The sequence below is a fragment of the Sminthopsis crassicaudata genome, chromosome X (assembly GCF_048593235.1).
Source record: "Sminthopsis crassicaudata isolate SCR6 chromosome X, ASM4859323v1, whole genome shotgun sequence".
In the NCBI taxonomy this organism is placed as follows: domain Eukaryota; kingdom Metazoa; phylum Chordata; class Mammalia; order Dasyuromorphia; family Dasyuridae; genus Sminthopsis; species Sminthopsis crassicaudata.
Genome location: NC_133623.1, coordinates 26,245,119 through 26,270,293, shown reverse-complemented (window position 1 = coordinate 26,270,293; position 25,175 = coordinate 26,245,119). Strand labels below are relative to the sequence as shown.

The 25,175-nt window shown below is 37.8% G+C and overlaps 1 protein-coding gene across 25 annotated transcripts in view; it reads right to left on the bottom strand.

The window, feature by feature from the left end:
* Positions 1-1,125: 1,125 nt before the first annotated feature.
* The window catches only part of ATRX (ATRX chromatin remodeler), a 164,757-nt gene continuing 140,707 nt past the window's right edge, over positions 1,126-25,175 (bottom strand). For 23 of the 25 annotated variants that reach the window (XM_074277166.1, XM_074277186.1, XM_074277187.1 and 20 more), the window contains 6 exons: positions 10,629-10,778; positions 9,295-9,330; positions 8,543-8,668; positions 6,870-6,965; positions 5,426-5,554; positions 1,126-4,499 (listed from right to left, as the gene is read on the bottom strand). In XM_074277166.1, coding sequence (XP_074133267.1) covers positions 4,218-4,499; positions 5,426-5,554; positions 6,870-6,965; positions 8,543-8,668; positions 9,295-9,330; positions 10,629-10,778 — 819 coding nt within the window. In that variant the 3' untranslated portion in view covers positions 1,126-4,217. The remainder of the gene's footprint in view (positions 4,500-5,425; positions 5,555-6,869; positions 6,966-8,542; positions 8,669-9,294; positions 9,331-10,628; positions 10,779-25,175) is intronic. The other 2 variants (XM_074277171.1, XM_074277188.1) reach the window with 1 other exon arrangement.

The following is a 25,175-nucleotide window of genomic DNA, read 5'->3' as shown; positions in this document are numbered from 1 at the left end:
TGACAATGGTTTGGTTTTCCTATTTTCTATTTGATTTAAATTAAAAAAAAAAAAGAAAAAAAAAAAGGTCCCCATTGTTCATGCTACCTACCTCACTCTCTCCTCATCCATTTCCCAGATGATAAAAGGCTGAGAAAGGCTACGTGGCTTGCTCAGTCACCCAGATGTCTGAAGCAAGTTGCGCAACTCTTCCCAATACCGAGATCATATGTTCTTACCTGTTGGGGGGGGGGGGGGGTCCTAGTTGCCCCTACCTAACCTATTTAAACCTCTCAAAGCCACTGCTTCATTTGTAAATGGGGATCTTAATTCCTATACAGACTCACTATCCCCTAATAAGCAAGATTTACATGTGGCTTTAAGGTTTGCCAAGCATTTGGACACATCTCATATAAGTAGGGCTCTGAGAAAAACCTCAGTTTTGTTCCTCCCTGGAAAAGCAATATATAAATTCTGACTATTATTTCCTATAGAATTAGCATGACTTTTGGGTGGTTTAGAAACCCTCTAAAATCTAAGCGTGAGGTACTGGCAGGTGGCTATCATATGATGAAGCTGCCAGGCAAGAGAGGGAGAAGTAGCATTTAAGTACCTACTATTTTCAAAGCATTGGAGATACCCAAAGTCAAAAACCAGTCCTTGTTCTCAAGAGCTCACAGTCTGATGGAAGGAATGACACTGAAGAAGCCCAATTCTGTATATCAGAGATATACAGAAATACACATCGTCTAGAAAGAGCTGGGATTTCAGGGGCATGGAGACCTTCCAATGTAAGAATTCTATCCATCATCACAGATGGCAACTTCTATGAGTAGCCGGTAAATCTTAGAGGGCTGTGGGAGGCCTATATGGGCTAAAAGGCTTGCTCAGGGGCACAGGTAGTATAAGAGCTAGGATCTGATCTGTGTCAATGCACGTGTACATGTGCACATGAGTGGGCACATGCCCGTGCAAGCTCACTTCCTCAGACCAATTTGCCTTTAAAACTGGAGATGGTTTAATATTGTCGCCACACTGCCTTTGTCAACTCTGAGTAACTGGCTGCCAATTTTCTACAACCTGAGGTGTTCCTACTGAGGTGTTCCTAGGGCTTCAAGACAATGAAAAATGAAGTCCAGGGAGTGATGTATTTTGGTCACTTTATTAAATGATATTAAATAGTTTAAAGTTCAACTACTAAACAGCACTTTGAATGGTGAAAACACAAGATAGTAATATTGTCATACTTGAATGCTTTTCTTTAAAAACACAATTCCAGTCCTTATATATATATTACAAAACAGCCTTAGAGGAAGAGGTGGACATCTTTTCTACAGTACTTAAGATATCGAATACAGAACCAAAAAGCCGTCTAACAGAAACAAAGGCAAGTCTTCACAGCTGTATGATTTCAGCAGCCAAAGCTGGTTGATGGGACTGAAACATTACTATACAACTGGGACAAAACATATACAATCTCACAATACTAAGCAAAAACGCTTTACATCCAAAGGAAGAAACAGGTTACAAAATGTGGAGAATTCCGCAGGCAAAATTGTATTACAAGCAACATTTTTAATTGTCATTTTTAAGCCATTGCAACTAGTTAAAACATCTAAAACAAATACAAAAATGAGTTTCTTAATGGTGTATTTGTCTTTAAATATTTGTTAAAGCTTGGTGTTATATTCAAAGCACATAGTATGCAGCTAAAAAGCCAAGTGAGAAGACTGCATGTAAAGTGGTCCAAGTTTGCTTTCCAAATCCCTTCTCCTATTTGTCATTCTTCTTTAATACCTAATTTCCTCCATGGTGAAAAACATCTCTCGAAATGTTGCCTAAAACTTCCACATCTAAGTCTCTGAACCAAAAAATAAAAAAAAATAAAAAAAAAATATCAGACCATGATGCAAATTCTCAGGTCTGATAGATTCTATTTACAGTATTCAGGACGCATCAGTGGAATAGACCGTCTTCAAATATTAGTCTCATACAACTCAATCTGTCATTTCTTCAAAAGCAAATGCAAGTTCTCCCTCCTCCAACTCCTTAATCTGACAAAACAACTGGCCAATGTATCCCAATATATGAAGGTTTGTTCAGGGACATTTCACCACAGAAGAAATATTATTAAAAAAAAATCCGTTTTAGCTGCTTTTGCACCACCAGACCTCACAAATTTTATATCACAAACCAAAATTTAAAACTTCACAAAAATGAAGTCACTCACAATATTTTAGATGTCAAAATACTAGCTCTTTCCAAACATAAAACTGAAATCATTCAAGAATGATTAAAATAACTCAAACAGTTTTAGCTAATGTCAGCAACTCATATTGAGTCCAATAACACTTAGCGCCTATGCTGTCAAGCTTTTTTTTCCCTCTATAATTCTGTAGCAGTTTATTTATTACGTGTTATGCCATCATCTCAAACATGTTGAGTTTACTTCTATATTCTAATAGTAATGTTTTTGTAGACATTCCATCAACAAAATGTTATGCAAAAAAAAAAAAAAAAAAAAAAAAAAAGATGGTAGGTTTACAATACTGATTAAAAGAGAATAAAAAAAAAAGTTGGTTTTTCTCAGTAAAAACCGGATGATGGGATATTAACCTAGTAAAATTCACAAAAATGGGAACTCAAAGGTCTAAATTTATTTTTTTATTTTTATTTTTTTTTAAAGAAGTAACTCCTGTTCCTAGGAAAACCTAAATGAGGGTTAGTATGGTGGGAGGTGGCTTTGAGAGAAGAGGGAGAAGAGCATGGAAGCCAGAGATTCTTATCTTGAAGAGGAATGATTTCACAATACTGACAGCACTGGAAATTGTTTAAGCACATTCCTCCTATGAACTGAACATCAGCAGTAGTTCTGCCATTTTGATGTTGTTTATAAAACAGGGTGTGAACCTAACAACCACCATTACTGGCTTAACCCTTAAATGCTTGGAGCTGGATTTTCTCGGCCTATACCCCATTGCCAGCAACGGGATGAAGCACCAGCACCGGCACCAAGCGTGATCATCGTGTGCTTTGTGTCAGTGCCAAAAGGGAGAGAAGGGAGGGTAAAAGGACAGGGAGAAATGGGAAGGGAGTGGAGGAGAGGAGGGAGAAATGGGAAGGGAGTGGAGGAGAGGAGGGAGAAATGGGAAGGGAGGGAGAAAAGGAGAAGGGGGAGATGGAGAAGTGAGGGAGAAAATTCTAAGGAGAGAAAAAGGGAGGAAGAGAGGAAGAAAAATTATTAATAAATGGAAGATACGTGATTTGCGTGTGCTTTGTGTCAGTGCCAAAAGGAAGAAAGAGAAAGAGGGAAGGGAGGAGAGGTAAGAGAAGGGGCGAGCAAGGAACAGAGGGCCCCACAGATAAAGGAAAGAGACGCACAAATTGGGAGGGAGAAGGGGAGGGGGTGGAAGGGAGGGAAAGAGGAGAGAGGAAGAGAGAAATTATTATTATATGGAAGATAACCCATAACCCTGAAGTTTATCAATAATTCCAGCACATAAGTGAAATTTTTAAATGGCAGAAAGACTAGAGAAGAATACCAAATTCTTCGGAAGCTGTACTTAAGGCTGTTGGAACAATTGGAAGTGCAGGACTCGAAAGGGTCAGAGCAGTGGGATTTAAGATATTGCACTCAATCCTGTGTGTTAAAAGAGAACCCTCAGCTTCTAAATTGTTGAATCGATACAGGCTTAACACAAGCCCAGTTTCAGAACAGTCAAAAGGACTCTAAAACCATTTCTGTCACTTTAATCAAGAAATTGATTAGGTACAAAAGGCAATCCCTAATTTGAGGAATCAACTCTAATTAAGAACTCAGCTGTGTGCGCACGTGTGTTTGTGTGTGTATTTGTATGTATACACTAGGAAATTTGTATTCTTTCCTAAGCTGCTTAAGCTCATAATGATGGCATGATTGCTAAAAGCAGGCAAAGGACTTTAGAGAGGAAACCTGGGGAGCTGCTACTGTCATGGAAGGGCTTGTTTTCACTGAAAACAATTTGAAATCTCTCCTGTACTCAACACATGTAAGAAGATTCTAGGCAACATTACTGACCAATGTCAGGGAGAAATGGTCCGTCCTATTTAAAGAAAATCGAAAAGCTAATATGGAACATGTAATTTAAGGGGACCAAACTATTTATACAGTTGAGTTCTGTTAAGCCATTGATTCCTAAAAAAATAAAAGATCTTTCTTTTCTTTGATTTGAACAATCCTCGTAGCTCGTCGTGCAAAATCACATTGATTTCCCTTGGGAAGGTCCAGGATTTTTGCTTCTCATTGGGGGCGGCGCGCGCTGCAGTGGCGGAGGCTGCAGGCCACCAGCCACCGACTGATACATTCCTCTCATATCAATCTGCTGGTAGTTGGAAGGATTCATGATTAAATTCGGAGGCTTTGGCATCATGAGGTGGTGACTCAGGGCTGCTTGTTGATAAGACATCTGTTGCTGCTGTTGCTGATTGTACTGCTGCTGGAGCCTCCGGTTCATCAGGATCCGCTGAACACAGCTGATTAGCTGTGGACACAAAGTAGAGCCGTAACCATCGCGGGCCCAGAGTCCCACTGGGAGCCATGGGCCAGGGGGGAGGGAGAGAAGGGGAAAGGGGAGGGGGAGGGGCGGGAGCTGGTGGGCCCAAGGACCAGGCCCAAAGGAAAAACCACCTCAGAAACACCATTTAGGACTAAGTTCTCTTAATGACTCGACCATTGTATTGCAAAGCAGCATTTAGTTCAGTTGCTATAGTGACCAGCTCAACAGCAGGGGAAATTACTGCCAAGTATTAGTTACAGCAGGTCTTCTTTATCTGAGCAGGTCTCCTTTGTTACCTCTTTCAAAATCTCACATATTGATGAACAAATAACTATTTCTAGAGACAAACACCAACAGAGAAAAGCCACTTCCAGTTGGGGAGCATTACAGTCCCAAAGCCTCAAATTCCCCCAAGGAGAATTGAAAACCATTGGGCTCCCCAAGCCAATTCGGGGGCGGAGTGCAGAATCCCAACTGATTAGGAAATGGCCAGAGGCTGGCAAAGGGATGCCCGGGTAAGGACTGACCCGAACGAATGATTTGCAGAGACTACCACAGCATTAAAAAGGATTCCAATGTAGTTTGAAAAGAGATGCTGGCTGGGGGGGGACACACACATTTTCAGATAATGCTCCCACCTGCCAGTCTGTCAAAAAACGCCTTTTGAGGAAGCTGGAGATGTGCGTGTCTAAGGTCAACATGGTATGATTTTAAAAAACTCAAGTAAAATTCTGGCCTAGACGACCTCAAAAATGAAGCCGCACCAAGGAGAAGCAATCTGGTTTTCAATTTGTGGCCAGGATCTCTCTGAGAAAGAACCAAAGACCATCTTCACGGCATATATTTTTCCACATTCGTCAGTCTCAATTCAATAGAATAAAGTACAATTTAAAGACTCGGGCAACTCTTACCATCTGTTGTTTTGTCAATACATCATTGTAGATTGCTTCTCTCCTTTTCACATCAAGCTCCTGGCTGGCTTGTCTATTTAATGCCAAAGCTTGCACTTGGGCTTCTGTCAGATTCATGTTTTCCTTCCACTAAATGGAAAAGATTGGATTTAGTCCTAGACAACAGCAATTCAATCTGGTGAACTTCTAACACTGCAAAGATTGCAGACTGGAGCCGGAAAAAGCTATTCCACTGGAGCATTGATCCAGGGACCACAAGAGTTCAAAAATGGAGCCTCCCGGATCCATGCACTGATTCCCTTAAACAGTGACTTTCGATTAGGCTGATCATCCCAGATGTATATAGGAAGCACTAGCAAAAGAAAAACACATCTCGGGCTGGTCAACGTCCTGGATTCAAATATCAGGTGAGACATAAATTGTGTGGCTCTGGACAAGTTCTTTCATCTCTGAGCCTCAATTTCTCCATCCGTAATACTACGCTACAGAGCAGATGGAGTTAAAGAACTTTGAAAAGACAAAACAAAACCAAAAAACCCCAAGGCCCGAAATGCTATATGAATATTAGTTATCACAGTAATAATTTTCAAAGGCCCAAATCCATCTGTTGCCTTTTTTGACACCAAAGTTTTTTGCCTTAATTGTGAAAAATCTACAACGCACCATCAACACTACTGTTTTCATTACCAATACGATAAAGTAAAAATTAGATGTGATTTAAAAAAGGCGGGAGGGGGGGAGGTGTAGAGAAACATTGAAATGAATTACGAGTGTTTTAAACTTTGGTGGTTATGTTCTAGGTAAAACTAGTCAAACAATAATCAAAAAGAGCCCTTTTACAGGAGCTTCGCCTCTTTCCCAGCAGACCATTCTAGGCTGGGGCACAGGGTTTCTCAGGCTCTTCCCCAAGCACCTTTGATAAGTTAATGGACTTCTCTCAATAGAAAGAAGATCAAAATGAGGCGCCTCCATAGGTAGAGCTAGGCCAGTCAGTGATATAACAATAGCTAACATTTACATCATGCTCTCAGTTTGGAAAACTTATTATATGTTACATATTATAATTTCTTAGGTATTAACTCAGCTGATTCCCCTAACAACCCTGAAAATTGGGTGCTACTAATAATGATAGCCTCATTTTATAAATATGGAAACTACTGATCAGTAAAGCTGAAGTGATTTTTCCCCAGGGCCCCACAGCTGGGAAGTAAGTGCTTGGAGGGGAACTGGAACTCCAAGCTATGAGGCCCCAAGCCCTAGACCACAGAAACTTTGAATATGAAGAATAATAAAATGGAATAAGCCTGTGTCCAGAGGCCCTCTGTTTTCAGGAGGGGGCTTTAGCATAGGTTCTGTCATACAAACTTCTCAAAAGGGGCCTACTTTGTTCTCTAGCAAATAAATGTCCAGAATGTGGGGAGGGAAGAGTAAGTATTTCACTCACTACAGCAGAAATGATGTCTTCCAGAGGTTGAATCCGCACTGCTGTCACACTGTTGGTCGCTTCTACAACTTTTTCTCTGCCTTGGTTAATGAGGTCCTGGAAGAGTTCAGTGAAATTAAATCCCAGCGACATTCATACAACTGATAATATTATTATTAAACCAAAAAGGGGGGGGGGGCGGAGAAAGAAGGGAAGGGGATGGAAAGACAGAGAAGTACTAGAGTAAGCTGTCAAAAATCCTTGGGAGACTTCCACTCCCCAATTTGCTAGGCTTATTTTGTAAATTGGTTTTCCAGCTCAATGTCTTAGCCAAATTCATGGTTGATAATATGGGGGAAAAGGGCCAAATCCTAAGAAGTGGATTTGGTAAGGAGATAACAAATTCTAATCCACAACTAATGAAAACCTCAAATAAATATTGTATATTAAAACAACAACAACAACAACACAATCAGAAGTGTTATTTCTCTAGACAATAAGGCACCCTACTGGGTCATAAAGAAACTATCGGGTAATTTAAATCTAGCTAAAGTCAAGTCATTCTGGTTTTACAAACAGGTTTTAATAAATTAGGTTCATTTGTTCAATAAACATTTATAAAATGCCTACTATGTATCTGTCAGGCACTGGGGATACATAAGAGGAAAAACAAGTCTCTGCTCTCAAAAATTTTACAATCAAATGGGGGAGACAACATCCAAAAAATATGGGAGAATTACAAGATAATTTAGAGAAGGAAGGCACTGGAAAATTAAGAAGGGTTGGGGAAGGCTATGTCCTATAGGAGGTGGGATTTTTATTTGAGACACAAAGGAAGCCAGAGAGGTCAGTACTGAAAAGTGAAGGAAGGAGAGCATTCCAGGAATGGGGGCTGGCCAGAGAGAATGCTCAGAAAGTATGAACTGTGTCATGCATGAAGCAGCAAGGAGTCTAGTATCATTGGAAAGAAGAATATGTGTTAAGGACTGAAGTGTAAGAAGATCACAAAAGTAGCAGGGCTCTGAATGTCAAGCAGAGCAGTTTATATTTTCTCCTGGTGGTGATAGGGATCCACTGGAGTTTATTGGGTAGGGAGGTGACAGGCTCAGGCCTAAACTCTGGAGGCTGGATGGATTGGAGTGGGGAGAGAATTGAGGGAGGTGATCCACTAGCAGTTTTTGCAATAAGCAAGGCAAGAGATGATGAGGGTTTGAAGGGGAGATCCTCCCAGAGAATGGGCGTGAAATAACTCAGGGGCTTCTGGAAAAAAATATTTCAACCAATGAACTTTCTCCTCCTAAGCATGCAAGCTCCTCCCCAGAAGTTCAAAGGGATAAAACTCCCCCCAAAGGCAGGAGATACTGAGAAATCTAGGATGACCCCTATATTGTGATCCTGAGGGACTGAGAGTTCTATAGGAATAGGCAAAGCTTAAGGGGAAAGACAATGAGTTCCGTTCTGAACAGGTTGAAATTAAATTTGTCTATTGGACATCCAGTCTGAGATAACTGAAGGACAGTTGGAGCTGTACGCCTGGCAGTCAGAAGAAAGATTTGGAATGGTTGAAGACTAGAAGAAAAATTTCTTGCATCATTACCTATGATCCTATTCATAGGAAATATCTGGAGAAGCGCTCAACCCTAGGACATTTAAAAGCTGCCTTTCCATATACAGAGTTGTTCTCCACAACTTACCTCAAGCTGTTGATTACTCATTGCGGACAGGGCTCCCAAATTGAAAGGAATATATGGGGTTTGAGAGTTGAAATTGACAGGAGGTAAACTGGTCCCAGTTGGCATGTTGAAGCGCATGGTAAGTCCCTAAAAAAAAAAAAAAAGCACCCCAAATCATTTTTCACATATAAATCATATTCACACACTTAAACCTTTACATTCTGCATCACCATTGTGTTTGAAAAAGAATCTACTTGTCTCAGATCTAGCAAATTATTAACACTCTTCCACACACAAACAAAAGTCCTTTTTCAGCCGAAACCAAGATCTTATTACACAGAAAGCTTTAACCTGTAAACGCGCCCCTCTTTTTCTCCTGAGATTCCCACAGAACTGGGTTTTTCAGAGAATTCTGATGACAAATGTAGCATCACAAAAAGGCCACAGAGCTTTTGGAACAATGAATTTCGGGGAGTTTAAAAAGGATACAGTGTTAAGGCAACTTTTCCCATGACTGTACACATACATTTTTACTAAAATTTATCATTAAAAGGATTTTTAAAAAAAAAAAACCACAATTTAAAAAATTTGTTTTTAAACATAAAGTGACTGTTGTAGACTGAGTAATAATTAATAATAGAATCTGTATCCATACCCTGATATACTTTCTGTAATAACTTAGTTTTCACAATAATTAGGGTAACAGAACATCAACCAAGACCTGAATAATTAGACTTACTGTAACTAGAGTTATTAGTAAATATAGCTGGTACCTGTTCATCCATGCCCCTCAATGCAGTAATCTTCTCCTGTTAGCAAGCAATGGGAAACCATGGATTGAATGGAGAATAACCAGGTTTTTACCCTACACAATCTCCTCATCTGTGAGGTGAGGGGGTTGAATTAGATGATCTCTAAAGTCCTTCTAAGCTCTAATAGTCTTTATGTCTTTGAACTGGAAACACAAACTTGAGAGGATTCAATACTGGTCAGTTGTTCCCCCCACCCCCACCCTACCTGCCCACCCAGCCCTCCCCTCCCCTCCATTCCACGGCTTCCTTTGGGTCCTGCCTGATCTGTATTAGACCCATGAGACCCTTATAGTTCTCCACAACATTTGGGAAAGGCAGGATAGTGGCAAGTGTGGGAAAAGAAAAGAAGCAGAGAGTAGAAAGAGCACAGGATATGGAATTCAAAAGTGAGCATCACAGATTGAGAGTTGAAAGGGACCTTAGAGAAACTGAGTATAACTCTCTCTCTCTTTTTTTTTACAGAGAAGGGAAAAGACTAACTTGTCTAAAGCCACACGACCTGTATATATGAATTAGCACGGTTTGAACAGAGCTCCTGACTCCAACACCAGTGCTCTTTCTGGAAACTGTACCCTACTGCTTCTCAATTCTGTTATTTGCTCGGCTCGTCTGGCTAAGTAATTTCACCTCTATGGGCCTCAGTTTATAGGATCACAGATTTGCAGCTGTAGGGGATTTAAGAAGATGTTATTTAGTACAATCCCCATTATTTGAAAGAGAAGAATTGGGGGGGAAGAGTAGGTTAGTGAATTGTTCAATATCATATTTAATACTTACTTGCTTAGTATTAGTATCTAGTGTCTACTTACTACTTAGTAAGTAAAAGCATTGGGACTCAAACCCAGGTGTCCTATTTCTCAATCTAGCAGGATCTCCCCACTATGCCACATAACCTAGAAGATCCTTTTGTTCAATCATTTCAGTTGTGACTAACTCTCTGTGACCCCATCTGGGGTTTTCGTGGCAGAAACATTGGAGTTGGTTGGCCATTTCCTTAGCCAGCTCATTTGACAGATGAGGAAACTGAGGCAAACAGGGTGAAGTGACTTGCCCAGGGTCACACAGCTAGGAAGTGTCTGAGGCCGGATTTGAACTCATAAAGATGAGTGTTCCTGACTCCAGGCCTGGAACTCTGTCCACTGCAGCGCCACCTAGCTGCCCTAATCTATAGGATCTACAGATCCAATCAATCTCTATTTCTTCTTCAAGGAATAACCCTTCACTGGGCCCTTGCTCCAAGTGCTCAGATTCTAAATGAGGACCCCATTTACCACTGAGAAAGGGAGGAGGTTTACCTTCTTTTCAGCTTCATATTCAGCCCAAGCCGCTTTCCTCTCCTCCTCAGTCAACTCTTCTTCTTCTTTGTGGTCCAGAAGAGAATCATGCTCATGATATCCTACGATATGTTCTTTATGTATCTGAAGCAACTCTGCAAGGATTGTGTCCTGTTCCGATGTAAAGAAGTGAGATGGCGTGAAGTTTTCCCAATAAAAATGTATGCCCTGACACTAAGACCTTCTGCTAACTGTTGGCACGGAACCTTTATACTTGCACTACTAGTTAGTTATTGCCCTCAGAATGGCAGTAACAAGCCTAGGAAGTACCCAAAGACACAGGGGACTTCACTGCTTCAAAGGGCTCTCTTTTCATGGACAAAGAGACTGACATGCCCATATCATGAATCTGCTCCCCCTCATCCTCCTCCAATTATCAAGTAATTATTGTTTTTCTAGTCCCTCCCTCCCTCATGAAAAGAAAGAAAAAGAAATACAGTACAGTTATATTACACAAAGATAGTTAAGCGAAACAAATGCCCATACTGGACACCTTCAAAAACCGTTTCTCATTTGGCATATTAAGTCTGTCACCTTCTGACCATGAGGGGGGTAGCATTCAAGAGTCCTGGAAGGGAGAGACTGTTAAGAGCATGTCCACATCATATGGACATGATGAAAGGACTGTTGAAAGGACTGGGTATGTTAAGCTAGTTAAACACACAGGGCTACCATGTGGAGAGGGGATTCATTACTCTTCTTCTGTCATGGGCTCTGTCCTTTGGGGCCAAACTGAAATCTTGCAAATACTTGAAGATAACTAGCATGGTTCTCCCAAATCATCTCTTCTGTGAAGTTTGCGAGGCTTACAGACCACCCACCCGGAAACGTACACTGTGTAAGATGGGACTGGAGCTCAGCAGAGGGATTATGGTTACATATACAGATATGAGTCACTGGCCAAGGAAATGGCAACTGAATTCCAAGGAGCTAATAAAATCACCAAGTTGAGAGTATAGAGAGAAAAGAAGAAGAAGAAAGAGGACAGGGTCCTATTGAACACAGTTAGGGGAAGGAATATTGAGAAGGATCCACAAGAGAAGACACATAAGAGGAGAAATATGCAGACAGTATCAGAAATGCCCATTAGTGTTTGTAGTTGGGAGGTTCCAGCTAGGCAATATTGTCAAATGCCATGTAGACATCAAGTCGGATGAGGACTCAGGTCAGTGGATTTGGCAATTAAGTAAAGAGTTTCAACTGAATGGTAGAATAAGAAGCCAAAGAGAAAAGAATGGAATTTGTCTGGAGGTTGGTAGTGAAAAAGAGAAGAGCTATAGAATGATAGCAGGAGCAAGGTAAAAAGGGTGAGGCTATTACGAGCATGTTCACAGGCAGCAGAGAAATAGCCAATAGGAGTACAAACAGAAGAGGGGATCGGGGTGGCACAGTCCAGGATTAGTGCCTGGGAAAGCTATTAAGACTGGAGAAGGAAATGGCCAACCAACTCCAGTGTCTGCCAAGAAAACCCCGGATGGGGTCATGAAGAGTAAAATATGACCAAAGTGATTAAACAAGAAGATGATCAAGGGGATGGTAGTTATGGAAGGTGATGAGAATAAAGCTATAGCAATCCGCCAGGGCAGTTGAGAGAAGTAGAATATGGAAATTGAGGTTGATGAACTGGGAGGCCAGGATGTCGAAGAGGACATTAACATGTATGTTCAAGTTCCAAATACATGGGAATGGTAGACTTATAAGGAGAGATTATGAGTCAGTTCCTAATTTTTTTTTTAAATAGTTCCTAATCTTGTTAAGAAAGAATAGATAACCAATCTGAAAGGGGTTTTGGGGATGAATGGAATGAACCTCAAAAAGAAAGCTGGTGAATGATGGTTAGAACGAAAGTCTGAAGGTGGCAGTAGGGAGCAACAAATTATTGTAAACCATTCACAGATGACAGGAGCAACTAGCAATGGCCAGAACCTTCTGGGGATTGGAGGGTTCCTTTGAATACAAGAAGATGAGAGAATTTGAAAAGAAGAGATCCAAGGGGTAGGGAAATTTAATATTAAGCAGAAGTTGTAGAAGGAATTATGGAAAAGGAAGACAGAAAAGGAAAGACACTAGGGAGTGTTAAGATTCAGCCAAAGAAGGTGCCCATTTCATCACTAGGATTAAGGGAACAGATGACACAAATTCCTACCCACAGACATCAAATGTGTGTGGTCTGGATCTTTTAGGATCCAATGATGGAAGGCGGTGTGGGTTCAATGTTTCTTCTCCAAACATCAGAGAGCTGTGGTTGAGGGACCTCAGGGCAGTAGTCTGGGTACCCAGGGACTGGAATGAATTCACATATGGGAGCAGTTCAGCAGTTTCATCTACGATGGTGGGAGATGAGTATACCCAGAAGGTATTTCACAAGTAGAATTCTCATTTGGCCTAATGTCACTCTGTGGTCAACCTGCTGACGAATGTGAACTTAACACAGTGCATAGATGACAGATACATGGGCCATCACTAGGACTGATATACATTGCCTTTGCAGACTGGCAGGATGTGCCAGCAATTACAGAGAACTCATTTTCAGTAATCCATACTAAAAAGGAAGATTTCAACAAAGGTGATAAATATTACTATTCTATGTCATCTGAGAATTTCATCATGAACTACCTAGTAGGTTTATTTTTTCTTAGATTTTTGAATAATATTTTTTTTCAATTCTCAGGTATAAAACTTTATTTTTCACAGGGCCTTTCTTTCCAACTACTCCTTCTATACATTTCTGGAGGGATAAATCCAATCCAAGATGCACGTAGCACATCTGAACTGTTTTCTATAATCCTACAAATAAATAAGAGTATACTAGAAAAGCGAGCTTTGAAGATCGATAGTCCAACGTGCCCTACTTTTGTAGAGCAATGGCTTGACAAACACCAAAAAACAAAACAAAACAAAACAAAAAAAACAACAACAACAACAACAAAAAAAAACCAAAACCAAAAACAACCAAACCCAGAGCTGTATATTATTTTAAATGGAATTGAGAAGGATTATGCTGTTAAATATGATCCACACATTTCAGTTGCTAGCAGTCAAGTGAGCTTGCCCATCAAGCACAAATCAGGTTTCTAAGGATTCAGATTAATTTAAAGTGTTGGGATCTAGTTTGCCTGTCATTTATGCACGGTAACATGCATCATGCATAAGTTAGAAGTCAGTCTTTGTAAGTCTTCTTCCAAATCTTGCTCCATATTGGACGAGATCACACTACAGGCAAGAATCTTACCTTGCCATTAGGTTATTAAGATTACTCCCCACTTGCGATAATTTATAGAGCTAGGAGAAATGACAGAATTCATTCAAAGAAAAAAGACAGAATGAAGGGAAACTAGCACCTCTAGACCTCAGATTTTACTTAAGTTATATGATTGCAATCATTTGGAACAAGTAAAGAAATGGGGAAAAAAAAAATAAGTCAATGGACCAAGGCTGAAAGATTGATCATAGTCACTAATAACTAATGTGAAGTTATTCTATTTCACTTAACCCAGATTCAGGATACTCATTCTCTGGTCATCTTCATGCCATCTTGCCTTTCTTATACAACTTGCAGGCTCCTTTCCCCCCACCCCATCTCACTACCACTACTGAAAAGGACATTTTAATCAACTGTCCATATGAATTATCCCCTGTAATTTTCCTAAACAAAAATACATTATTCTCTAACTCCATGTGTATAGGTATCTTCTAATATGAGAATATAAGCCCCCTGAGGGCAGGGACTAGTCTTGCTGTTATTGTGTTGATAGCACTTAGTACAATGCTTATCATATAGTAAATAGAAGCTTAATAAAGGTTTTTCCATTTAATAAGAGAAATGCAAATCAAAGTAACTCTGAAGTTTCATTTCATATTCTGAAAATGACAAAAGAAATGCTCAGTCATGTACAACTCTTTCGTCTTTTCGCCATTTGGGAATTTCTTTGCAAAGATACTGGAATGATATACCTTTTCTTCTCCAGCTCTTGGCAAACTGTGTAAAGTGCCTTGCCCAGTGTTTCACATTTACTATGGGTCTGAGAGGAGATCTGAACTCAAGAAGAGGGGCTTTCCGGACTGCAGGACTATCCTCTATACATATGATATGGGTAGTCAATGCTGAAAGGTGACTTACTAATAATATTTTACTGGCAGAACTGAACTAGACCAATTATTTATGGGAAAATAATTTGAAGAGAGTCAAGAGAAACGACAAATGCTCATACTTTCTAGACTAAGGAGGTTAAGACAGGACAAAGAAAAAATTCCTATGTACAACAAAATATTCTTAGCCATTAATTATTGTAAAAGCAGAAGAACACATGCCCATAAGAAGAATCAAATGAAATTTAGACTATGAAGTAAGCAGAACCAGGAAGGCAATCTATACAATTCCTTTTACTGTTTGGACTTGGTTTGAGATGTCATTAATTCAAGGAGCTCTTGGCTGTCAAGAACCTCCCATTACCAGGGCACATCTGCACCTACTCTGAGGCTTAAGAGTCCTAGACCAAGGCCCCAGTATGTGTCAGGGGCAAACCTTGAACTCAAGTTGTCCGGACTTCTAAATTAGCTCTCTTTCTACTTAAGTAAGCTATGCAGCCTCAAAGTAAAAGTAAAAAGAAAAACAGCACCGAATGCTTTGTAATTATGATGACCAAGCTTAGCTACAAGAAGAGATGGAAAAATACATTTCCCTTGATGCGTTGTAGAAGTTGGGGATTATAGAAATGAGGTCAGGCTTGATAGCTATTTACTGAAAGGTGTTTCCCCCCCCCCCACTTTCATTTTTTTTCTCTTATAAAAAGATGGCTCACTAAGGGTGAAGAAATATGTTCAGAAATGAGGGTGATATAAACAAAACTTGCATCAAAACAAGTTATAAACAAAAGCCCTTTTAAAGTAATTTGTGGAAATAAAGATTTGAATAATAAGTTAAAGTAAATCACAATATGTTAACAGAGGAAGTAAAATAGGGCTGAAGTTGGCCCCACATCTAATAGCACAAGAAGATCCATGTAATCAATGAGAGCAGGAAAAAGCTGCCATTTTTTTTTTAATTTTCCCTCCAAGATGCCAACCTCTTAACACTTGTCTTAAATTTCTGCAATATTCACAATATTTGTTGTTCCTATCTAAGTCTATGGAGATGTAGCCTGGGTATTCTTTAAAAAATTATGTAGTTTTAGAAATGACTTATCCCCCCGTCCAATAAATACACAGGAATACAACTGTAGTGTATGTTGGGCAATTTCTAAGTTAACAAAATAATAAATTCTCTTATTTAAAATTCTGACATTCATTTGTAACCACTTTTACCTTAACTATGTCAGATAATATATTTAACCTCCAGAATAATCAAGCAAAGCAGGGAGCACAAGGAAAAAAAAAATCTTTCTGGGAAAGATCCAGGTAAAAAATAGTTTGGAACTCTTAATATTAATATCAATACCTTAATATTAACATTAATACTTTCTCATCTTAAAGTCTAGTACAATATTGAGTGGAAGGATACTCAATAACATTAGATAAAGCAACAAAGCCTAGATGGTGTTGGTGACACAGGTATTTTTATTCAGCACATTTAACTTCTCATTCCATGGGTTATATTCTGTTTAAGGGCTACACAGCTCTCCATAAACAAGATTCAAAGGAAAGAACAATAAAACCAGATAACCTGGAGCTAAATCTTACAATTATTCTGTTTAAAAAAAAAAAAAAAAAGACATGGGCAAAAGCTCCTCTCTACAACTCACCTACTGGCCATAGTATTTGGTTCGCTGAGATTATTGCTATCTGGCAAATAAGTAGAGTTCTTAAGTCATTCCTCAGTTTTTAGTTCTTATCCTCACACTTTATTTCACAATAGAAGAGAAGAGGCAATGTCTGCTGAAATAGTTACTGTGAGCCAGAACTGGAAGTCATTGGCAATTAGGAGGCAATGAGCCAGCCATCTTCATACCTTCAAGTCCTACTTCAACACTTCCTAGTCCTGTGACCAAGGCTATGTCCCTGAACCCATTTCCCTCAATTTCCTTATCTGTAAAATGGGGATAATAATAGCACCTACCATCTAGGGTTGCTGTTGTGGGGATCATATGAGATAATATTTGTAAAGTACTTATACTGGCAGTATCTGAAATATGTTAGTCATTTTTTCAGGCATGCCTGATTCTTTATGACCCCATTTGGGGTTTAATTGGTAGAGCTAAGGAGGAAATTTATTGAAAGACTAACTAGACAAAGCTATAGGACAGTTTGAAATGGCAACTAAGCCAGTTTAAGTGGAATCAGACCGTGAAGTTTTATATTTTATCTGAAAGGGATTGGTGAAGCACTGAAGATTCTCTTTTTGCAACTGTAGGGTAAGACAGAATGCAGATGCAGAGGCTGGAAGAAAGACCCATTTAGAAACCACAGCCAGAGGTAATACGGTTGTAAACCAGTACAGTGGCCAAATGAGGGGATATAGGCAAAAGAAGTTGTGGAAGTAGAATTGGCAAAATTCCACAAATAATTGGATGTGGGGAGAATGGAAGGAGAGAGAAAAGTAAAGCATGACTCAAGTTATGAATATTGATGACTAGAAGGATAGTAAAACCCCTTAAGAGAAATGGGGAAGTTTTAAGGCAGAATGAGTTCGGGGGGAAATGACTTCTGTTTTAAAGCCATTGAGTATGAGATACCTACAGGATGGACATCCAGATAGTTAATTTATCAGCTAGTAATAATAATAATAATAATAATAATAATAATAGTTCAGGTCCTATTGTCCAGCCTGGAGTTGCAATCCAGATTCAGTCACACACACACACACACACACACACACACACACACACACACACACACACACACACACACACACACACAGCGATCCCAAGCAAATCACTTTACCCTGTTTGCTTCAGATCTCATCTTTAAAATGGAGGTCATAAAAACATCCATCTTGCTGCATTGTGAAGATTAAATGGAAGAAAAACTATCAAAATGCCTGGTACATAGCAGGTGCTATGTAAATATTAGTTATCACTATTATGATTTTACTATATTGTGTTTAGGCTTGTGAGCCTAACGATTCAGTTATATTAGTGATAAATATTATGTCCTGAAGACAATTTGGTGGTTGTTATTGGTCAGTCTCGACTACTTCTGAGCCCATTTAGGGTTTTCTTAGCAGAGATATTGGACTGGTTCGTCATTTCTTTCTCCAGATCATTTTACAGATGTGGAAACTCAGGCAAACACAGTTAAGTGACTTCCCCAGGGTCACAAAGCAAGTAAGTTTCTAAAGCCAAATTTGAACTCAGGTCTTCCTGACTCCAGAGCCTGGTCTATCTACTGTATTTCCTAGTTACTCTGCTTTCCCTCCTAAGAGCTAACTTGCCCCAGAATTTTTTTTAAAGTGGCAGAATTTCTAACATGAAAATCACAAATCACATTTTTTTCTTCCTTTTAGCCATAGTTTAGCATACAAACTCTATGATGACTCTATATAATTTTAGGATACAAAAATAATAAATAATATTATTGAAAGGAAAAAAGGTATGGGTAACAGGATGCAAAGAAAAACTTTTGTGGAAGTCCAGCATAAGCTACAAAAATTCATACAATGCAAACTCCTAGTCCAATATACAATACTTACAATATGTGGAGAATTTCTTTCAAACATGCATATGTAACAGTTACTATAGAAACAATATTATTGAAAACAAAACGGAATATAATCCATACTCACTTGGCCAACAAAGTCATCAAAATGTGGTTTATATTACATCCAAATACGTACGTTTGCTTTCTTTGCTTAAACTTTATTTTGCATTAAATAAGTAACGAAATTTGAAAGCTGAAGAAATCAGATTTATTTTATGGTTAATACTCCCTAAAGTAACTAATCAATTAATCAAACAGAAATAATGGTAAATTCAAATAGTGAAGAATGTAATTAATATTTTAAAGCAGTTAGCATAATCACAGTATTTCCTTATCAAGTATTTTAAATTCCATTAAATTGCTCTGGCAGGGGGCAAAGAGGGACTACTTAGGAAAAAACATTGTATTTGCCACATGAACAAATGTTTAAGCCTGACTTCATGTCAAATTTCAAGATTTTATTACAACATATCATGGAAGTATGTACGTACTCCATCACTTATTTGATAAACACCTTCATTCCTACTATTCCCAGAAAAACTACACTAAAGTTTAAATGAGAAATTGATTCTGTCCCCCTCGGCTGCATGTCTGCCTAGGAGATGAGGTACACATTCTGATGATAAAACAAAATTATTACAAGAAAGAGACTAGATTCTAGTAAATAAATACGAGATTCTTGCATGTTAAGGAGACAGAGCCCTATGGAGAAGCAGCTGGGCATTGTGGATGGAGAGCTGGCCTAACAAATGCTAAGACTTCCTTTCAACGAATCATGGCTTTATGTTGCTGGCTAAAGTCCCTTAACTTGTCCATACCCCAGGCTACTCTGTAAGACTAGAAGTAGCACAATAGTTGGTGAAGTGAATTTCTCCATTAGGCTTTCTCAGTACTCAAGAACCAACAGATCTGGGAAGGAAATCTGGGGTAGGAAGCATTGTAGGGTGTCATGAGATGAAAGAAATTTAATGGATAAAAATAATACTAATATAAGAATATAGTCTAGACTACCCAGAAAGAAGTAGATTCTGTACACATTATAAATGTGGCAAGAATAATAAGCTATAGCTGGAGACAGCCTTTTGTATGGTATCAAAGAACTGGAAACTAAGACTATGTCCATTAATTGAGAAAAGGCTATATAAATTATGGTATGAGTATAATGGAATACTCTTGTGCCACTAGAAATGATAAAAGGGATGGTTTTAGAGAAAATGGGAAGACCTGTATACAAGTGAAGTATGCAGAACCAGAAGGAATACGTGAAACAATGTAAAAATGAACAACTCTGAAAGATGTAACATTGGTCAATGCAATGACCAATGATTCCAGAGTCCTAATGATGACATGTTATTTTCTTCCTGACAGAAAGGTGATGGCAATACACTTAAAATATATATATATATATATTTGGACATGGTCACTGAAAGTAATTTATTAGACTTACACATATGTATTACAAATTCTATTTCTTTTTTCCAGTGGGGAATGGTGGTAGGAAAAAAATGAAAGCTTGATAACTAACAAAAATTCCATTCAAAGGAGACATAATTAAGAGAACAGAAACTAAAAGAAAAAAGACTGATTATCCAGGTATCTGTTAGAGCCCTCCCTTTATTTGACAGATGCCAAATAGCTAATAATTTCTTGAATTCCCTGAATTAAAGCTTTATCTATATGTAGAAGATAAAGGCAGCTAGATGGTGCAGTGTCACGCCTACAGCCAGGTAGACTCAACTTGCTGAGTTCAATTCAGGCCTCAGACACTTAGGTGGGTGACCCTGGGCAACTGATTTAACCCATTTTACTTCAGCTTCCTCTTCTGGAAAATGATCTAGAGAAGGAACCTTTGGAGCAAGGCAGTGACTTTTCTATGTTAGAATTAACGATAGCAAAGGAAAAGAAAGGAAAGTCAGATACAATTTGACATGTACCAAGGACATTGGGACAGATTTTCAAAGGCTCAGAGAAAAGATATATAAGAAATATTATACCAAAATTCTACTGGTAGAGGAAGCCAAGAAGGAAAGAGAAATGCTTCAGACTGAAATTCTGAAGATGCAAAGAAAAATAATTCTGCTAAGAAAGGGAAAGGAGTGACCCAAGGATATACCGACTTGGTAACAAATGGAATTCATCCATCAACCTACATTTTTAAGATATATTTCAAAAAGGAAGCAAGGGCAGGTAACAGAAGATATCTGCAAAAGTATACCATTTCATGAGTGCTAAAACAAAACGATCTGAATCTGGCTAAAAATGCTACAAATTAAAAAAAGCGCCTCTACTCCCTCACCAAAACAATTATATGGGGAAAAGAGAGGGATCAAAGAAGAAAAAGGCAGAAGGTTATGGACAAAAGGAGTAAAGTTGAAAATTGACCATAAATGTTGAAATATCCAACCTTTCTTTTGTTTCTGTTTTCTTTGATAAAGAGGATCATTTTTGGACTGGAAAGTACCAAATTAAATTCTCTAAAATGTAATTAAAATCCCAAGCAGGTAGAGAAAATTCATAAAAGAGAATCTGGCTATCCATGATGTGTTTATGTCACCAGGCTCAGAAGAAAAGTGATGTTAGAAAGACAATATGGACAGCAATAGCAAGATTAAATGAGGATCAATTCTGATGGATGTGACTCTCATCAATGAGGTAATTCAGACCAGTTCCAATACTCTTGTGATGAAGAAAGCCATCAGCACCCAGAGAGAGGACTGTGGGAACTGAGTGTGGACCACAACATAGTATTTTAACTCTTTTTTTTTTCTTTTCCTTTTTTGCTGAGGCAATAGGGGTTAAGTGATTTGTTCAGGGTCACACAGCTAGGAAGTGTTAAGTGTCTGAGGCCAAATTTGAACTCGGGTCCTCCTGAATTCAGGGCCAGTACTCTATCCAATGTGCCACCTAGCAGGCCCAGTATTTTAAATTATTTTTATTTTTTTAAAAACTTTACTTTTTTATTTAAAGTAATTTTTTAAACTGTATGGATATGTATACATATATTGTATTTAACATATTGAACATGTATGGGTCTACCTGCCATCTGGGGGAAGGAGGGGAAAAGTTGGAACAGAAGGTTTTACAAGGGTCAATGCTGAAAAATTATACGTGGATATATCTTGTAAATAAAAAGCTATAATAAAAAAATAAAGTAGTTATTTAAAAAAAAAAGTATTTTTTTTTAATGGACTGAGAGCTGCTTGAGGGCAGAAATCCTATTTTTGCCTTTTTTTTTGGTATCCCCAGGAGATAGCACAATGCCTGGCACATAGGAAATGGGAACAATAAATGCCTAGTAACTGAGGTCCAGAGATGGGAAGTCACTTAGCCAAGAGCACATAAGCACTAAACTTGTGATCTTTCTATTACAACATGTTCTCAGGGACTTTTCAAATGTTATTTTTATTACTTTAATGAAATTTCCCAAGATCAAAAAAATTCTGCTTGCTGCTTTATACCTTATATCAAATCCTTTCAATAATGTGTTTCATATTAGTATTAAGAATTAAACCAATGTAAAAACTTTTTCTTACTATCTGGAGGACAATAAAACCACACAAACACCTCATTGTTCAGTCACCTCTGTTTCAGGTATAAAAGCTGAATGGGGAGAGGGAAGAAATCCAAAGCCTCACTGAAGTTTAAAGGCTTATTTTGTTTTCTTATAATTGCCAACAAGTAGTCTAAACTAAACTAAAAAGATGGAGGTAGCATAGGTTTGGAAAAGAGAAAGTATGAGAATTTTGTACTGGTTTAGAGCTTTTATTTTCTTGCTAAAATGTATATAGCACTTAGGCTATGGACACACAAGGAACAAAACATTCACTTAATCATATTATGAAATAAGACCTTGCCCAAGATTTTAATCTCTGATTGCCAAGTAATTCAGAAGTGCTATTACTAGAAAAGGTATTTTCCTCAATATAATTTATGTAAATTTTAACAAAGGTTAGGCATTACCTTGCCCATTTAAAAATAGCCAGTCAACAACTAAACAATACATGAACAACTGTTACAAATCTGGGTTTCAGGTTGCTTAAGACAGATAAATGTTAGTAAAATAAATTTTGGTTCCCCAATCCTTTTTTTTTTAGCAACCAGTGATGGATACAGTCATGATCTTCATGATTTTGGAAGCCCTGGAATCAAATAGTAGAGAAGGAGTTCACAAAAGAAAGGCTATTAAAATTTCAAGAAATATACTATGGGTAAGATTTAAGAAACACTAAGCAAAGGAGGTGGAATGGCAGTAGGATAGTAGAGTGACCCAACAGTTTCAACAAAGGCTGTGAGTCAGAAACTTCAAGGTCTAAAAACCCTTTTTTTCACATGCTGATTATAAAAGACAAATCACTTGATTACTCTTCATTTCAGCTTCACTACTTACAAAGTACCTTTCGAGAATTCTGTATAGATTAAGAAAAACGAACAAAGGTATTACTAAATGTTACAAACCTGAGTTTCAAAACAGGCAATAAGCAAGTTGAACTAATAAGTGTGTTTTAGGCGTTTAGCCACCTGAGTAGGTATAAAAGGAAAGCAGAGGGCACAGTAGCTTCTCAAAAAAGAACTTTGAAGGCCAGAAAAGAAAATAAAGCTCACCAAATCAATGTTTGATAAGCTGGTGGTCCACTTAGTCCAACCCTCTCGTTTTACTTATAAAGAAAAAGTGGTTAAGTTACTTAGGACCAAGAAATCTGTGAGTGAGGAAATGGTCCCAATCCCCATTGTCTCAAAAAGAATTCCAGAAATGCAAATTAAAAGTCTAAGGTATCCTTATAGAGAAACGAAAAAAGTTTCAAACAAAAAAACCCAAGGTTACTGGAGAGAAAGGCAAAGTAACAATTATATTTAGAAGTTACTGGTAGTGTTCACTAAGTCAATCTGTGTAAAGTAAGCTGAAGAATGTAACCAGCTATAAAACCGTTCATTTCTAAACTTTGACCGAGGAGTTCTACGGGAAAAAGACTCAGAAGCAATATCCCAAAAGGAAAAAAAAAAAAAATGGTGCACAGCAACATTACTGCCAGAAACCCAAGTACCTATAATACATAAGTAACTATGGAATATTAACAGGATATAATATTGTAAAGTTATTAAAAATGAAAAGTATGTGGGCTGTATTTACTAGAAGAAATATAGGGGACCACTGAATACAATCCACTAAAATGAAATCTCAATAATATTGAAAACACATAAGCACATATTGGGTGAGAGGGGAGCAGAGGAAACAACTCAGTAAGTACAACTTATATCTGAACCTGTGGCATAATATAATTCGACAACTATAGAACCCCCAAAATGCTGTGTAAACCAAATCATCATGCAATAAAAAAGAGGCCGCAGCTATGCTGACATCAACAAATGCGAATATAGAATGAAAATAATCATGGCAGATATTTATATAGCGCTTTTAAAGTTTGCAAAGTACTTCATGAATGATATCTCATTTATTGGTGTTTTCTTCACAACAACTTGATGAAGAAGTTAAGATCATGGTCCCAATTTTATAGATGAGAACCCCAAGACAGACAGAAATTAAGAGACTAGCCTAGGAGTAGATTTTTAGTATTGTTTCTATTTTTTTCATCCTTTCATTACTTAAGACTTTATTGTTAGATTCTGTTTGGGGCTGTTTGTCTTTTGTTTGTTTTAAGAACATATTTCAGCTGATATTGCCTTATGATCTGTAAAGGATGTTTTTATTATGTTATCTTTTTATATTTATTCATACTCTCTATGCTATCACACATATTCAATTTATGTAAAAGTACATGGTACTAAGAAATGAGAAGTCATAAGTGTTTTAGCTCTCCAATTTTGCTAATAATTTGTTTAATTCACTAGTTTACTTTTTGTTTATCTCTGTTAAGACTTACCTCAAACTTGAGAGGACACTGTGATCTTTTTCCACTACTGTATTACTATCTCAAAATCCTTAGAGGTTAAGGCACTTGTGCATTTGGAACATGTAGATTTGAGGGTAATATTGGTTTATTGTCAATAGTGCCTTTTGGCATAATGTAGTTGCCTTGTTTGCTCCCTTTCTATGTACCGGAAGTTTGATTTTGTTTTGTTTGAGAGTATGATTACAATTACTGTTTTTTTGGGGTTCACGTAATAGCCAATATTCTCCCCTTCCCCTAATGTTTATTTTGTATTAGACTGTAGAGCTCTCACTCTTTTTTCATTTTATTAGATCATTTAATTCCATTACATTTAAAGTTATTTAGAGATAGTTTTGTTTTTCTCCATTATTTCTAATACTTGTGACTAGTTTGTAGAAAATGACCCTAATACAAGACAACTAGCATGCTAGTCTTTAAATCAAATTCATTGAAGTAAAAAAAAAAAAAGAAAAAAGAAAAAAAAGAAAAAAAAAGAGCTAAAACCCATGAAAGAGTTTTTCCATGATTATCCATGCATTTTGAAGAAGTGGTAATGCTGTCAATTCAGTGAATTTAACACCACAGAAAGCAAAGGAAATAAATTGCTTTTGAACGTTCTTTGATGTCTTTTAAGGACATAAAATCTCAGTGAACTTATATTTTAATTACTTTGATGGTGACACTGTAATTTCAAATTACTTTGAATGAGAGAAAAATTCATTGATATAGAGAGCATTTGGGAAAAGTCTCATTCTATGGCACACTGCTCTATGAAATCTTTCTCACTAAAAGGCATTAGATATACTTGTCGAGGTTTATTTTCAAGGGTTTTCAAATTACTTTTTTTTTTAGAATATCTGTACCCACTTTAACATTATACAGAATATAAAGAAGTTTCAGAAATACAATTAAAAATAAAAAATTATATTGAAATTATTTCAATAGCATTTTCACAGATTTGTATACACAATGCAGAAAAATGTCA